Here is an 18,281-nt window from a genome sequence, read left to right on the forward strand (position 1 = left end):
TACATTTACATACAGATGTTCATGTGTTCAGCAGCTGGACTCATCTGAGGAAGGAACATTGGAAAGGTGCTCAGTGCACAACTGCATCACTAATTTTATGTAAGACCCTGTGTTTTATTGCATTTATATATTTGTAACATTTGACTCAAACACTTTTGGGAAGGATGAAAATGTTTTCAGGAGGAAGTTTTTCCTTCTGTCCGACTGCAGTACACACAACACTGCGTCTCCCCCCATTATCACACTTCCTCAGGCTGGTGATGAGCGCCCCCTGGTGTCAGTGTTGATGACGTCATGCACAGTGAAACATAAACGGTGTCTGTTAATAAAAAATCATGTGTCCATTCTCATGTTTGCATCATGTTTCTGTAAAATCATCAGCTGTTTCTGAACCTTCTTCATTGTTTGACTCATTCCAACAGCTGTGAGCTGTGATGGAGTCAGAGCAGCTTCATCACTGATGTTCAGGTGAAGCTGAACTTAATAAACTGTAGAAATGATCAGGATTCAGGTTGGATGTGTAAAACACTTCTGTGTGAGGTCGCAGTGCTTCATATGTGTGTGGGCTGAAGCACACACGTGTGAGTCCTCAGAGGTTTCACACACATCACTGCACACACTTATAATCCTAGTTTAAGCTTGTGGATCATATCGGACACATCAGCAGCTCTTTGGAGACAAAGATTTGAGATTTAAGATGAGTCATAGTCTTTCTATCCATGGCAGCTTCCACTGCTGAGGCTCGGGAAACATGAAGAGGATAATTAAGAGCAAGCATCAGCTCTGTCTCATCTAACTACACAGTATTATGATCATGCACTTATGTCTCAAACTAAGACACAATGAGACAAAATGAGTTCTGTGAGTCTTTAGATTATCAGTAAATTCTGGTGACAGTTTGACGCTCAGTGGAGCCACTTTTGGTTTGTGATGAGTGTTTTGTGAGCTTCTGTTTTGTGAGTCGCTCTTTGTAATTTAGAAGATGGTGCAGAAATGTGCGCGCCCTTATCTGAGAGGACACGGAGAGAGTGTCGCAGACTCGAGGTGAGGAGATAAACCTCGGAGCTGGATGGCCTGCACGTTATCCATGTGCATCTTTTCAGTGACATCAAGTGAACCCATAATAAGCATTTCTATGTCTTAGACATCATGTCCATTTCTAATGAGAGATTATTTTTAAATGAGGGAAAGCTGGTCTAACAACACGCTTACAACAGAGCTAAAGGTTCACCACAGTGAGACGGTGGGACTCTGATAAGAACTGAAACACTGTGTATGAACAGCTGAGACAAAACTATATATAAACACTCATTTATTCCAGTTTAGTTTACAATGATTTTAAAGTAATGTGCAACGATTCATGTTCATGAGCTGTTACAAACACAACTATTGATTTGTCTATATATGGTCGGACTACAAGGCTTGTGTTGAGGCTCTTGGAATAATGTGTGAATTACAGCAAGAAATGATGGTTTTCCATTTTACCAAAGTGGAATAAAATCACCACAGCAAAGAAATCATGTTATTGTCTGCAGCTAAAATATATGGTGAACATGGTTTTATAATAATGTGCAAACACAACCTCACTCTGCTCTATACGAGGAGCCAACCACAGCTGTCCGGGTCTTCATCCACCACCTCCACCATCTTTGCTCATCATCATTCACTTAATTGCTGATTGGTTTAAATCAAACTCCATTACAGGTTCAACTCCATTATATAACAGCATGTTGACTTTGGATCTGGTGTGCAGTGCCACCTTAAAAGATGAGGAAACTAAGAGATTACAAAAAAAGAAGTGGAGGAGTTAAAGAGCTGCAGCAGATTAACAGTTTCTGACAGTCATGTGTTAGAAAGAGGACGATTAGATGAGCTGAGGGATCCATCTACTGCTCAGTGAAGCCTCATCAGAAACAGTCTCAGTGGAAGGATGGCTCTATTGTTAAGGAAGGACACAGGCAGAAAGACTGGCGTCTGTCACACAGGAACTGGACTGAAAATCAGCTGCACATATTCATCAGGATGTGCAAACATATTATAGGTGTGGAATTCAGGACAGTACCATCAGAAGTTGATCCACTGTGCAAATGTCTGATTGGCAGTGGCTTCATTTTTCACTATGAACAAACTGCTAATGCAGCATCACAGGACGTCAGCCATGGATTGGCCTCCCCAGACCTCAACATTACTGAAACATCTTAACAGAGGATGGAAACAAAGGGAACCAACATCCAAGAAAAGAGCTGCTGCTGAAAACTTCCTCACAGAAAACACAAACAAGCTTGACTAAGAGACTTCAGGCTGTGCTGAATTATAAAGGTGGACTGACCTCCAGGGTCCTTAGTATCATATAAGCTCAGTTTGTGTCTTATATACTTTCCATTTATATAACAAAATATATAGAAACGAGGGTGGTTTAAGATGTGTGTAGAGTTTTATTCATTATCTTTAGACAAACAAAGAAAGCACCATCCATTCGTCTCCAGTCTGTATGAAAAACAGGGGAAAGGTCAAATTAAACCTTTGAAATTCCTTTCACAATAAATCCATTGTTAAGAGAATTTTTATTTTAGTTAAATCATTAAAGTATAATCAAGTAGAAACAAGTATGCCTTATAATCAAGTGTTTATATATTTTCACACGGTAAAGCTTACTGTTGAAAAGAACACAATGTATTCCTTGCTTAAGTGTGTGAGATGTTTGACAAAGACAGGATATACATGCATTCTTTACTTCAGTGTCTGCGATGTCAGATAAGCATGAATACTGCTGTGTCGTTGTTTTTCAGTTTGTGTGCAGAAGTTAGATAGCTAAGACAATGCCTGAGCTCTCCCCTCTTCAGTTGAAAGAGGAAGTACTATGTAACCCATTTTGCCTTATAAATAAAGCGAGTAAACGGTGCTCGGTGTGTTAGTCTGCTCAGAGACTCTCACCCGTGCGCACGTCTTTGAAACTCTGAGTCGGTCTGCCAGTGTCTCATTTCTCTCTTACTGTGTTTGAATAATTGTCAACCCCTTGACATTTAATTGGTCCTCCGAGCCGGAGAACTGACTGTTATTTTTAACGTCCAGTTTTCTCACAGACGGTCTCCATCGGATCCTGACGTCGTGACGCCTGCGCTGGAAGAAATCTGATCAGTAAAACGAAAAACCCGGGAACGTGAATTCGATCTCCGGTCAGCGTTCGGCCTTCACGGCTCCAGGACCCGATGAGCACCGGATCCAAAAACGCAGCGCCACAGTAGAGGTGAATATGAAACACTGCATTCCATCAAGCGCTAAAATACGTTGATATTGAGATTTTCCTTTAAGTAGTGTGTAAACCTAGGTACGCCGACAGATCTCAGTGTCCATGCGGGACTAGGAAGACGACAGGCAAGAGCGAAATTCTAGAAAAATCGCTATTAAAAGTTCCGGTCGCTCTGGGAGTGGCTGTAACGGAACAGGTTTCCGGTCACTCAAGAAGAGTGGCTGAAGGTGAAGGTGTTACACAAATAAATAGGCCTACGGAAAATCTCAATAAAAATCATAGAAACGCGCTTTGTTTGTGAGGAGTGAGTTGTTTTTACGACCCAATAAGCGGTCGAACCGCTCCTCTAACTGTTTTCCTGTGAACACTCACGTACTGGTTAAAGTGGGACGACGAGGTTGTGCGTCATCACGTAAAATCAATAACCGCTCACTCGACTAGCGAGCGAGTAGAAGCCTGTTATTGATAACCCGCCCACTTTGTCGTACCAGAGACAGTGTCACAGTTCTGACGTAATTAGTTTAAAATGGGTAACTCTAAAACGAAAATAAAATTAACAGCAGACGAAGGGTGGTTAGAAAAAAAAACTGTTCAAATGCAGGAATAGTCAGTGCAAAAAGGTGGAGAAATCCACATAAAATATATTGTCCAGCTTGGCAAGGCAAATGCACCCCTGATTCAATAAATGCTTTAAAAACCGCTTTGCAAAAAGAGTTATATGTGGAAAAAAGTCAAAAGCCAAACCAGCAGTTGTATTATATGTGAAAGGTGTGCCGTTAAAAATGTTTTGAGACACAGGAGCTTGTAGAACTGTCTTAACTGTAGAAGTCCCAAATGTAACATTCTCAAAAAACACTATAATTGTGAAATCAGCCTCAGGACATGTGACAAAACAGCATCTAACCGATCCCCTTTTTATGTCACATAGAGATAGTGGCCGTGGCTGCAAAAATCAGTGCATTTATGACCCATCATGCCCAGATTGTATGAAATAAATAAAAGGAAATCATTCATATGAAGACCTTTTCTATAAAAAAGAGAGATGCATAAGGTAGATTAAGGCTGTGTCATTGTTCAGCCAAGGAAAGTGTGTGAAAAGATAAATGTTTCCATCCTGGAGGGTGAGTGAGACTGCAGCTCACTCACGGTCCCTGATGGATACAAAATAAAATATAATAATCTGAAGGTTGGATCTGAGATGAGGCAAACAGAAGACCAGTCTAAAAGTAGGCACAAACCTGTTAAGAAAATAAAAGCAAATTTTGTACAGATTGGATGAACTATAAATTATCTGTTTGCCGAGTAAGATGATCCTAACTATTAAATTGGCTCAGTAATAATATAATGATATACACTAATAAAATATTGTAATACACTATTGTTATTATATAGAGAGAAAAAGATGATAATAATTAATAAAAATATTATATTAATATTGACAAGAAGTATCTTAGCCAGTATGATGTGAGATGGACAATTGTTATGAAGAAGTCTGCATCAAGCTTAAAGGTTTGCTCAAACTCAGTATAATGACATATGAGATGAAGAAAATAAAAGCAATATCTAAACCAATTAGGTGCATAGAGGCACTTAACCTGCTTGAAAACCTGTCATTTATCCTAGATAAATATTACTGAGATACAGAGCACATCTATAATAACAACTAATAAGCCAAACCCTGTAGATAATAACTAAACCTACAGGATTATGAAGCTGAATTAAATGTGTGGACACCGCTAAGTTGATAAGCATGTTACACATTTTCTTTTATTTTTATTGGTTCTTTTTTTTTAGAGCAGAGGCTGCATGCTGTTAAAAGCGAACACATACAGCTGTCTGTGAGCTCAGTTTCCCCTCACACTTCTGCTTTGTTCCTGGCAGCATTTTTCTTTGTCTCTTTGTATCCTGACTCATGTACGTTTTTGTTTTGTTTGATTATTTTGTTAGTTTGGAAACAAATTTGTGCCAATACTTGTGGATTATGGTGACACATAGTGATTAGACATATGATTTACAAATGCATATGATTTACAAATACCCAGTTTTAGAACTGTGAGCTATGAACAATGCAAAGTTTAGGAAATAATATATATACAAAACAAAAAACTTCAAAGTTTGAAATATGTAAGATGTGTGAATTCTTTGAAAAACTAGAAGGTATCTAAAATTGCCTCAAGTGAAAATGAAATTCTCTAATGACACTCTGAGAGTTAGGTCAGCATAAGGGCCAGAAGGCCTGTGAAACCACAATATCCTTTGAGTGCAGAAGCAAAGGAAAGAATTAGGCCAGTAATTGCAGACATGCAGAAAGCAGGTATTCTCGTGAAAACTAATAAAGCCACGTGTAATACACCAATTCTTCCAGTAAAAAAGACCTAGCAGTAAAAAAGACAAAGTACAATGGACTCCAGAAGCAGAAAAAGCTTTCGTTGATTTGAAAATAGCACTGCAGACATGTACCGTCTTAGCATTACCAGACTATGGAAAACCTTTCGTTCTCCATGTTGATGGTGCAGGAGGGTATATGAAAGCAGTCTTAACTCAAGCTTTTGGAGAAAAACAACGTCCATTAGCTTTCTACTCATGCAAACTTGACTCTGTAGCTGCTGGATTACCTACCTGTGTTCAGGCATGCGCAGCAGCAGCAGAGGCAGTTAAAAAATGTGCAGACATTGTTCTAGGACATAAATTGATCATCAAAGTCCCACATGCAGTGACCTCTATTTTGCTCCAAGCGAACCTCTCTTTCCTCACGCATGCAAGACAACTTTCTTATGTGGGGATTCTACTTACACAATCACACATAAAAATAGAGAAGTGTGGCCAGCTAAACCCAAGTACACTTTTGCCGACTTCTCTGGACGGAGAACAACACTGTTGCATTCAAAAATTAGAGGAAGATACAAAACCTCGCACTGATATATACAGCTCCCCCCAGAGCAGTTTCAGTAATGTTTTTGTGGACGGCTCAGCGTCAAAAGACATTCACGGTAGAAATTGTGTGGGTTATGCGGTCACAACTGTTGATAAAGTGATAGAAGCAAAAGCTCTCAGCTCCTCAAACTCTGCTCAAAGCGCAGAACTAACCGCAGTCATCAGAGCATGTACTTTGTATAAGGGTCAAAGTGTTAATGTTTACACAGACAGTCAATATGTCTATTCAGCAGTTCATCATTTCGCTAAAATATGGCATAACAGAGGAATGACAACTTCCTCAGGCAACACAGTTCAACATGCAAACCTTCTAAAAAAGCTATTAGAAGTAATAACGTTGCCAAAAGAATTAGCACTATGCAAATGTGCAGCTCATCAAAAGGATGACACAGAAATTACGAGAGGAAATAACTTTGCTGACAAAGCAGCAAAAGCAGCTGCAGAAAAACAAATTGATGTTTTAACAACAGAAACCATAGATCTAATACCTTTAGAAATACTAGCAGATGCACAGAAAACAGCATCGCTGAGTGAACAAAAATCTTGGGTGAAAGATGGAGTAGAATTAAAAGACAACCTCATGATGTGTAATGGCAAACCAGTGCTTCCAAAATCTTTGCATAGAACTGCTGCTTTAGTGACACATGGGAAAACTCATGTGTCAACAGGAGGGATGACGAATATTCTTAATAAACAATTCTATACAAAAAATTTTGAAAGTTCAGCACAAGAGTTTATCAGAACATGTATAATTTGCCAAAGACACAACGCACAGGGAAATCTACGTCCAAAGCGAGGGCATTTCCCTATACCACCGCATCCATTTCACACTGTCCATATGGATTTCATAGAATTAAATGAATCACAATCCTTCAAATATGCACTTGTGATAATTGATGTATTTTCCAAGTGGCCAGAAATATACCCAGTGAAAAAAGCAGATGCAATATCAGTAGCAAAATGTCTATGTAATCATTTTATTCCAACGTACGGTATTCCATCTCTGATAAGATCAGACAATGGCACACATTTTGTAAATGAAGTAATAAGTAAAGTTTCTGAAGCTTTAGGCTTCAGCATAAAACATCACTGTTCTTATCATCCACAAAGTGCAGGATTAGTCGAGAGAACTAACGGCACAATTAAACAAAGGTTGAGGAAATGTATGGAAGAGACTAAAAAACCTTGGCCTGAATGTCTAAGCTTGGTTAAATTATGGATGAGAATAACTCAAGGAACAGGTGGTCTAACGCCATTTGAAATCGTACATGGCAGACATTTTCCACTCCCCATAATGAGTGAGCCAATTAATAAATCTATTGCAGAAACAACAATGGCAGAATGGATGACAAAACTATTTGAGAATAAAGAAGTGAGATTAAGCAATCAACTGCCGAGTGACTTTTCTTCAGTTTCTTGCAGGTTGAACCCCGGTGATTGGATTCTGATTAAAGTCCTCCAGCGGAAAAACTGGAGAGCTCCAAAGTGGGAAGGTCCCTTCCAGGTGCTACTTACCACACCCACAGCGTGTAAGATAGCCGAATGAGTTTCGTGGATTTATCAATCCCACGTGAAGAAAGTGTTTGCACCACAATAAGACGCCGGTTCCCCTGACTCTTACGTGAACCCCTGCTGGAGGACAGGGCTGAACGGGTTTCCCGCCCTGTGCTTCCTCGGCAGTGCTACTCACGTGGGAGCTCGGGTGTGCCTGGTCGCCCTGAAGATCAGACTGACCTATCCCACCGAAGAGCAGAACCAATAATAACACCAGGGACGCCTGAATAAAATCTCAACAAGATGACTGAGGAAAACAACCTGATAAATCCATAAAGGACCAAAACAGCAACACATGCCACAACACTACACAATATATAGTCCCACAGAGTGTAAAGTCTTTAATCTACAACATAACAAACTGCACCCACCAGTACCCAAATATAAACTACACCTGCAATGAAGCCTACTGGGTGCATATAAACGTCAGCCATAGAAAACTGAAATCATTCTCAGTTGTTTTGCCACCTGACATACAACACCCAGTGTGCTTTAACTTCACAGGAGCAACCGGACAAACAGGTACGCCCCAGGGTCTGAAGAAATTAGGACAAAACCGAAACTGCTCCATGATCCTGGCGGCACCAGATTGGGATGGCATCGGCTCATCAACAGGTACATACTGGGTACAGGGCGCAGCTTGGGCGTGTGGCCTGAAAGTCTATTTCATGCTGCCACCAAACAGCACCGGACTCTGTGCCCCTGTTCTGGTATCTGACCACACCTTTAAGATGTCAGTGAACAGCAACACCAGAGCTAAACGTAACACAGGCCTCAAGCCCCATGATCCATATCTTGGTTCTGATGTACCAGATGACTTCAAACTCTGGACCAAGAGCCAGAAGGTAATACACGCTTTGTTTCCATGGATAGGAGTAGGGAAACACGCACTACAGATAGAAACCCTGGACTATCGTTTTGGATTATTTTTAAATGCTTCAACCCGCATTAATCAAGGACAGAATGAAGAAATTGATGCAATTCGCATCACTGTCATGCAGCACCGAGTGGCTTTAGACATCATTCTCGCAGAGAAAGGTGGTCTCTGCGTATTGTTTAACACTACATGTTGTACCTACATACCTGATAACATCCATTCATTAAACATGACAAATGCTTTGAATGTTTTGAAACAACTGAGAGACGCTCAGCAGCAGGACTACGTTACCGATACTCAAGGTTGGTGGGACTGGCTGCTGAGCGGCTCTTGGAAATCCCTACTGATTAAAGGCCTGTTGGCCCTTTTCAGTGTGATGTTACTATTTTGCCTTTTCATTGCTTGTATTATCCCATGTCTGAGAAGCATAATGACAAACATGTTCAAGCGTATGTTAGGAAACCATGTCTTGGCTCAGTCAGTTATGGAGGATCCCTATTGTTAGTATGATATGCTGAGTGTGAGAGAGAGAGAAGAAAATCTCTATGACAATCTTGACAAGCTTGTTGTTGTTTAATTATTTCACTGAATGACGTGCAAGTTGAAAATGTGACTAACAAGTGACTATGCATTGAGTAAACATGTGAAATATATTAACATCAGGAGGGAATGTTAAGAGAATTTTTATTTTAGTTAAATCATTAAAGTATAATCAAGTAGAAACAAGTATGCCTTATAATCAAGTGTTTATATATTTTCACACGGTAAAGCTTACTGTTGAAAAGAACACAATGTATTCCTTGCTTAAGTGTGTGAGATGTTTGACAAAGACAGGATATACATGCATTCTTTACTTCAGTGTCTGCGATGTCAGATAAGCATGAATACTGCTGTGTCGTTGTTTTTCAGTTTGTGTGCAGAAGTTAGATAGCTAAGACAATGCCTGAGCTCTCCCCTCTTCAGTTGAAAGAGGAAGTACTATGTAACCCATTTTGCCTTATAAATAAAGCGAGTAAACGGTGCTCGGTCTGCCAGTGTCTCATTTCTCTCTTACTGTGTTTGAATAATTGTCAACCCCTTGACATCCATAAATAAACAAAGTAAAACATAGAAAAGTGTTTAAACCCACTTTTCCATGAAGCTGTCAATAGGAAATGTTCCAGTAAACATGTCTGTGTTTCTGCTGTTTTCCTTTCATGCGTCCACAGCTGACAGGTAACCCTATTGGAGTCGCCATAGTGACGGGTGGCGTCTCAGCTTCAGCGTGTTGATGGGCACAGCCATGGTTACCACAGCTGGAGTTGGTGTACGGCGAGCTGTGAGAGGACAGAGATGGAGAACGCACATTTAACTCTTTAACAGGAGATACGTTACGACTAACAGACGACTGCTGTCTACATGATGTCTTTGCAGCCCTTATGCTACATGTTACACAACTTTTCTTCATGCCAACAAGACTGAGGTGCCACATAGTCGACACATACAGCTGATTATGATGCATGTTTTACTATTGCTATGTTCACATCATCTGCTTGGCTTTATCACTGAGAGCCTGGAGATCCTCTGACGTGTGCATGGCTGATGTGAAGTATGATTAGTCCTACATGACATCAACAACAGAGGCAATGAAAGCTTTGTTGTTAACAGGTTGTAGGTAAAGTCAAATGTCTACTTCTACACTTGTGTTGGGTAAAGTTCTTCTCACTGCAGCAGATTTATATCTGTGCTTTCACAGGGCGTGATGTGGAGCTCAGCGCTGAGGTGCAGGTCTCCTTGGAGACGGCATCCTGGCTGAAATATTATCATGCTTCCAACACATTTCAGCTTTTATTTTGAAAGAAACGAACCCCCTTCTTCCTCTTTGTCTTTGTTCTTCAGAGGAGTGTCACCTGGACAAACTCAGGGCTGTTCTAGAGCCTTTCTTATTATTTGACTCCATAGAAATAAAACTGAATGGAATCAAACAAAAACTCCCAAACAGCTGAAACACTTTGCTTTATTCTCTTTTTTAACAAATACGTTGAAGTCCATCCACAACAACACAGCTGAGATCTCCTTTGTAATCAAGTGTTTCCATCCTTTGTACAGATCTGCATACAAAACAATCATTTACGTCCCACAGAAGTCTAGTTACACGTAACTATACAAGAACTGGTGAATGACAGAAACATAAGACACATGATCACAGGTGATAACAAAAAGAGAAAGAATTCATGTGTTAGTGATGTTTTTCAGCCCTGATGGCTCATGTTGGAGAAACAAGCTGAGGTACGTGGAAAGTTCACACACACAAGTGGGCGTGAGCGCACACACAGAGAGAAACACAACTGAAGCATCTGTTTGCTGTTTCTGCTTTCATCATCTCTGCTGCTGTGTCAGGCTGGGGTCTCTCAGTGACGTGGTTGAGGTGAAGTATGACGAGTATCCCTGATTCAGTCCATGGAGACAAAGGGCAAAGAAAGCTGTTGTTAACAAACTCTGTGGTGATGTGGCATTTAGCTCTGACTCTACACTCTGCTGAATCCTTTGAACCTGCTGATCAGTAAAGCTCTACGTGCTGCAGCAGATTGACCTCATCTGTGTTCACAGGTGTGGACCTCAGCGCTGAGGTGCAGGAGACTTTCATTCAGTTCTCCCTGCAAACAGCATCCAGCCTGGAAATACTGTCATCTTTCCCACAAATGGTGCTCTTATCTCAGAGAAGAAGTCTGATGTAAATACCTGCAATCAATAATGCCAACATGATGACTGTTCATAGCTCCTGCTTTGAAATACTGAACTTAAACATTGACCTGATGAAAGATCACAATTCACAGTGGCCCACTGTCAGAATCATTCTGAATATAAACTCATCGAGTTCATCTGAACCTTTCTCAAATGTGCTGTGAATAAATGCTGCTGCAAGCCACTGTGGGAAAGCTGTGTTATTATCATGGAAACATCTGTGACACATTCACAGAGGACGAGGACACAAAGGGACGACACGCAGAGGCTGTGTTAAAGTCAAAAATCCAAATCTTTAGTCCTAAACAGGCAGTGGTTACAAACAGGAAGACGAGCAGTCCATTAAACAGTCTACAGGGTCAAACATACAGAGAATTCAAACAGCTATTAAAAACAAATAACTGGACACTGAAAAACTTCAGTGATGTGTGAGGCACCAAAGGGAAGCAGCTGAGTATATTCAATGAATTCTCTTCAAATACAAAGACAGAAACTCCTACAGGCAGCATGCAAACTGAGCAGGATACACAAAGATCAGAGATTACAAAAGAAATCAGATTTCAAACTTACTGAGAGCAAGGCCTCTGTTACAAATCTGTCTAATAGAAAAACATGCTGTACAGATACAATACGCTCAGTGTTCATGGTCATTTAAAAACTGGCTCTACCTGAACCACTTCAATATTTTATGAAGTCACTGAGTCGACCATTTCTACAGTTTGTTTCCTTCATTGCAGTTAGAGTGCGGCTGGTAAGGATGAAAACACACACAGAGCGTAAATTGTCTTTGTTAGTAACAAACGTCAGCAAAGAAAAGACAAAACACACAAACACTCTCATGATATTCATGAATCATTAGAAAGCATCCAAACATTATGCTCGTGGACTTTTACAGTCTTATTTGCACTCGCTCATCTTCATAATCATCCTGATCAATACATGACAGGCGAGGCTTTGAGGTAGGCGGGGCTCTCTGCTGATGTCAGCATGAAAGGCAGGACCAGCGTCTGCCACATGTTGGTGAAACATCACAGTACACTGGCGTGGTTTCCTTTCCAGATGTTGGACGTTTGACACTTCAACGTTGAGGCCAACAAGAAGACAGAGTTTTGGGTCGGGTTGCTGCAGGGTTTCTAACTGAGCAAAAGCAGAAGCACAGACCAACAGGGATCAGATGCTGAGTGTTAGAGGAACATCTGTGCTGATCACTGAATGCTGCTGTGGTCTCTTGTTGAAGTTGGCTGGTGGGACAGTCTAATAGTGATATCCTGCCCATCGGAGGAACACTTTTAAAAACACATGCAATACTTTGTTTGTATTACAGTCACAGTTTATGTTATTTTTGTCCTTTAAAAGTGTTGCTGTACTATAAAGTCCTATAATTTGAGGCTAACATGGCTCAGAGAGTCTCTCTCTCAGAGGATCTCCTTTGAAAGTGGAGACGGCTTTATCCGCTGATCCACGTCACTTTACCTGGATGTTTTCTTTGAAGCTGGATGAAGACTCCTCTCCCTCACTCCTGCTGCAGCTGTGTGGTCCAGTTGGCCTCTGAGGTCACAGTCAACATCTGTAGCAGAAGAGGGGAAATAAAAGTCCAGGTTACCAAAACTGGGAGCTTTTCCAAAATAGAGCGTAACTGGACTTTTTCAGCCTTACAGGCAGATAGTCGTCTGAAGCTGCAGCTTTTTCTTTTGAGCTTTTTCCAATCTCTGCTCTCGGCTTTCTTTGAGAACATGTCTGCTTTCTTGGCATGGGTCTGTCTGCTGTTGGTGAAGAGACTAAATCCACATACTCGCTACTAAGATCTCCTCAAGTAGTCTCAACCAGATTACAGTTTAAGAGTCTCCTGAGAGTTTCACCTTGGGGAGATGCTGTCTTGCTAACATGCTATCATGAGCATTAATCTATGAGGTGAAAAAGTCATTTTAAAAGCTCCAGCCACAAGTTTTATTTCATCTGTGTTTTGGTCAGAGTCCCATCAGACCTCCAGAATGGTGTCAGAGTGTTTTCTATCCACGTGATGAGCACAGGCCTCAGGTCCAGACCTCCACGGGCACCATAGCCTCTTTGGAGCTAATAGGTGCAAGAAGGTTTTGTTGGGATAGGAACTGAAGAGGAAACTGACGAGGAAGGCAAGGATCTCCTTCAGCTCCTCCGAGCCGGGACCTCTTTGTGTAGGCCAGCATTGGCCAGGTAGCCCTCCAGCATCGCTGGATGGCCGACAGTGGAAAACCTGGAGGAGTAGGAGAGAAACAGCAGCTTGGAGCATGTCTTTATACTGTTTAGTTTTTAGAGCCACAGACTTTCTTTTAATGTCATTGTTCAGGATCTATGACTGATTATGTATTTATTGTATTCCTCCATGACTGTGTGACAGCAAGTGGAAAAAACCAGCTTCACCTTTGTTGATATGCTTGTAATTTTAATATTGATTAAATGGCCGATGAAATAATAGAAAGCTCATATATGAAAATGTATTTTAAGAAGTAAAATGTTAATCTGAGTACAAAGGAGTACACTCACCTTCTGGTAGATGGAGGTGTAGCGAGCGCTGGTGAACATCCAGGCCTCCTCGTAGAACTGATCACTGATTGGATCCAAAACATCGATGGAGGATCTGTGTAAGCGCTGAGGATCGTCCTGATGGACAGAACAGAAGGAGAGTGAGACAAGTGAAGATATACTAAACAACACTGTGACATGAACTGAGCCACACACAGTTTGATTCACAGCTGATTGACACATTATTTGACCACGAGCAATCTTTTCTGGTTTGACGCCGTCTTTGTAGCCAGAAACCAGCTCTCTCCTCGGCTTCCTCCACTACACGCTTCCCCCACGCCAGTCTCCTCCGTCACTATAAAGGGGAGAGTCATGAGCTCCATCACCCTCACCTGTGCCGTCCAACGTCCCGCCACCAGCCTCCACTGCAGCAGGCCAGAGACCACACCCCTGCCACAATAAGTAAAAGTATATCCTTGCTGTACCCTTAATGCTAAATGTGCTAAATTAATCGCTGCCTTTGCCCCTTTGGGATTATTCTTATGTCACTGGGATGTTGACCTTTGACCTTCACATTAGAGAGATGGGCAGACATAATTAGTGTATGAATTTTAAAGTAACAGGTAATAAAGAGAGTGTAGCAAATGTAGTCAGGTTTATTACTCTGTATCACACATGAGTGCCCGAGGGAGGCGGGGCTGACTGGGGAGACACAGGAAACAGAGAGACAGGGCTGACTCGACATGAAACGATGAAACGTGGGACACGGGAACAGAAACTAAACACAGGCTGAAATGAACACTGAGGGAGGGAGAACTAAGATTACTGAGAGCCTGATAAATAAGAAGAACAAAAAGCAAGAAAAACAAGAGTCAAAGAAAACCAAAAACACAAAGCATTGGGCCAGGACCCACTGCTGTGACATTTATATGTGATAAAAACATTAAAAACTGCTCAGATGTTGAAATCTTTCTACGTATACTTTAGGTTCAGCTCTCCAGCCTGGCATTTGGTTAAGCATGATTCAAACATTTGATTTTGTTTAACTGGTTTTAATTATAGTTACTTTTTGTGAACATTTGTTGCAGCATTTAAAAATACATCATTTATTTTCAAACTTTTATTTGATTTAGAGCATCATGTTTGACCAACGTAAATGTTTTAATTTCATATAAAATAACTGAAACAGTGAACTAAATATCTGAAATCTTTCCTTCCTTAAAAGTTATAATCCTACTTAAGTTATAGTGCAAACGCTTAAGCAACAAATATACTTGATGCTAATTAATTAATATTTCCCTTTGATGTTGCAACTATGCAGTCACTTCTGTCTTTACACAAAATAATATTTTCCAGTTACAGAAATCATAAAGTCCAAACTAAAGTGCTACTGTTGCTATATGCATTTTATATAAATCATGGATGATGGTCCTGACATGAAGGAAGAGAAAGTTACAGGTTGCATCCTTTGACTTTGTCTCCGGGCCTTTGGGCGATTTTCAGAAGGACAGATGTTTCTGTTCAATTCTTAAATCAATTTTTTCAAACACAAACACTATTTTAAAGCTTCTAGAGAGTAAAATATTCATGATAATTATAATAACAATAATAAAAACAAAAGCTCTCAGATCCATCAAACCAAGCAGCAGAAAGAACAATAACTGAAGAGAAAACTTTAACCTTGTAGACTTCATTATGTTCCAGCTGCTCTACAGACGCTGTGACCTCGAACTTAAGCAGGTCGTAAAGTATGTGCAGCTCAATAACTTCATAATCAATTCAATTAAATCTTTATTGGCAGACTTCATGTCCATAAAAACAAGGCAAGAAAAAAAACACACAACTCCCACACACACACACACACACACACACACACACACACACACACACACACACACACACACACACAACACAAGGTATAAACCATTAAATATATATATATGTATATAAATAAGTATATAAAGCATTTGTAAAAATATAAAACCATAATATACATAAAACACAATTACTTAAAATAAATCAATAAGTACACAAACACTTTAACCAGTGCTTTCTGAGACTGGATGAGTAACGGGAACCACTCACTGTCGGATCTGTAAGTGCTAAAATTATACTGTTACTCGAACCATCCAGTCGTTCTCTAAAATTGAACATTAACTTTCTTAAAAGTGCTTTAAAAGTCCAAACACCCACAGCTACAAACATCTGGCTGGCACTACCACTTCTAGGTATCCTGCAAAGGATTCTCATCACATCATTATATGCAACATGCAGCTTCTGCATGCTACATTGTTTGTAGGATGACCACAAGGGGGCAGTATATAGCGGTGTGCAATACGCTTTAAACAAAGCCACTTTGACTGGAAGTGAACAAAAGCTGAATTTGCCTGCACATAGAGCTTACATCGCTGTCTGTATATGTCATCATCATCATTCATTTGCTCAGTAATAAAGTGACCGAGGTATTTCACCTTTTTATGAACTTCAAGAGTTTTTTGTACCAGTTTAAACAAAGGGAAATTTAGCTGCTTATCCTGCTTGGTTCTACATATCAGAACAGCACTTTTAGCAGCATTGTACTCAATGTCATATTGCACACCATATTCAGTACAGACATTGAGAAGATCCTGTAACCCAGCACTGCTTGGACTAAAAACAACCAGGTCATCTGCATACATGAGATGATTTATCAGTGCTTTACCTAATATACACCCAGTGTTACAGGCTCTCAGCTGTATGGACAGATCATCAACATATAAATTAAATAAAATTGGAGACAAAATGCCACCCTGTCTGACACCATTGCTGACACCAAAGGGGGCAGAAATACTGCTTCCCCATTTAACCTGCATGTTCTGATGAGCGTACCAGTAAGAGAGAATCCTCACAATGTATTGAGAAACTCCCCGTCTCTTCATTTTATCAAAACGTTTTCTGTGGTTCACTCGATCAGAAGCCTTAGAGGCATCAATGAAACACATGAGGACAGATGAATGTTTAGCCCTATACAAACTGACTATTTCCTTGAGTGCATATATGCACATGTCAGTGCCGTGCTTTGGTTTGAAGCCAAACTGATTATCCAGAGAAGAGATGAACACACTAACTCTATCAAACAAGATTCTTTCTAACACCTTAGATAAAATACTGGCTAGTGCAATCGGCCTGTAATTATCCAAACAGCTCACTTTTGCAGCTTTGTCTTTCATAACTGGTTCCAGTAAAATACACAGCACTGAGTCTGGTAATATGCCATGAATCATAAACCCAGTGAAACAGAGTGCTAAAAGAGCTAGCCTTAAACTAGCATGTTTTAAATGTTCTGCAGTAATGTGATCCAAACCAGAGGATTTATTATCAGACAACCTATGAATGGCTTCATATACTTCACGTGTCCTTACACTTATTGTGTCATTACTCATGTCAAGATTGTCCTCATATGGATCACTTTTTATACAGTTAAACAACGCACTGTAATGCTGTCTCCATGACGCTGCAATGTTATCTGCCCCAGAAACACCTTCAACAGTTGATGGTAGAGATGGTTTACAGTTATTAAGAGCTTTCACCTCTTTCCAAAAATCTGCCATATTATTTCACAGCATTTACCAAAGAATCTGCTCTCAGCATTTGCTCATTTTTAGTTATGAAGCGAACAGCGTACTTATATCTGGCATTCGCACATTTTTTCTGTTCAAATTCTGGGCCTTGTTTAGGTCTTCCAGCCATGGCCCAACATTTATAAGCTATGCGAGCTTCATCATGGTACATGGATACATGTTCTTTCCAGCCAGGTCTGATGTTAGGTTTCTTATGCTTATATTGTTTATCAAGCAGTGTACCACTTTCATGCAGAGCAGTCACTATATCATCATACATGGAGCAGAGTAAATGTTTATGCACAGCATTCTTACAGTTGACATCCTTGCACAAAATAGCTTCTTTGGGCAAAGAAATGTTGTTCAGATGTATATCGGTATCACTATGATAAGCTAAGAAATCATCTTCACTACAAGCTGACCAGTCTAATTTTACACTGGTAGCAATATTGTTTCCAGTTGATGCTGGCATTTGTTCCACATTCACAGTAAAACCAAAAGGTATATGGTCTGACACAGTTACCTCATACCTGATAGTCATGTTTGCTAAAGCTGCATGTCCATCAGCTGTACAGATACAGTGGTCCAGCCATGATGTACTATGCCAGGCTTCACTTATGTATGTATAGATGTCTGCAGGCAGCAACACTTTGGTAGACAAGATAAGATTATTAACTTGACAGAAGTGAGTTAAGTGGTCAGCAAACTGAGAACTGCTGTCTGTGAGATCAGCATTAAAATCACCCAAAACATATATGCTGTAAGTATCGTTGTCTTGAATAAATGCATTAATAAAAGCCAGCCTACTGAGGTATTCTTGCTCATTTTGACAAGATTCATA

General features: G+C 40.3%; 1 protein-coding gene across 14 annotated transcripts in view; it reads right to left on the reverse strand.

Annotated features, from left to right (window-relative positions):
* Window positions 1-11,612: 11,612 nt before the first annotated feature.
* Window positions 11,613-18,281, reverse strand: part of LOC113016285 (phospholipase D1-like) — a 386,460-nt gene continuing 379,791 nt past the window's right edge. For 2 of the 14 annotated variants that reach the window (XM_080296599.1, XM_080296601.1), the window contains 4 exons: window positions 13,863-13,979; window positions 13,324-13,572; window positions 12,813-12,906; window positions 11,613-12,476 (listed from right to left, as the gene is read on the reverse strand). In XM_080296599.1, the coding sequence (XP_080152725.1) occupies window positions 12,853-12,906; window positions 13,324-13,572; window positions 13,863-13,979 (420 nt within the window). In that variant the 3' untranslated portion in view covers window positions 11,613-12,476; window positions 12,813-12,852. Of the gene's footprint in view, window positions 12,477-12,509; window positions 12,626-12,812; window positions 13,573-13,862; window positions 14,340-18,281 lie in introns of those variants that run through there. The other 12 variants (XR_013904831.1, XR_013904827.1, XR_013904826.1 and 9 more) reach the window with 11 other exon arrangements.

Source organism: Astatotilapia calliptera, chromosome 3 (genome assembly GCF_964374335.1).
Source record: "Astatotilapia calliptera chromosome 3, fAstCal68.1, whole genome shotgun sequence".
In the NCBI taxonomy this organism is placed as follows: Eukaryota; Metazoa; Chordata; class Actinopteri; order Cichliformes; family Cichlidae; genus Astatotilapia; species Astatotilapia calliptera.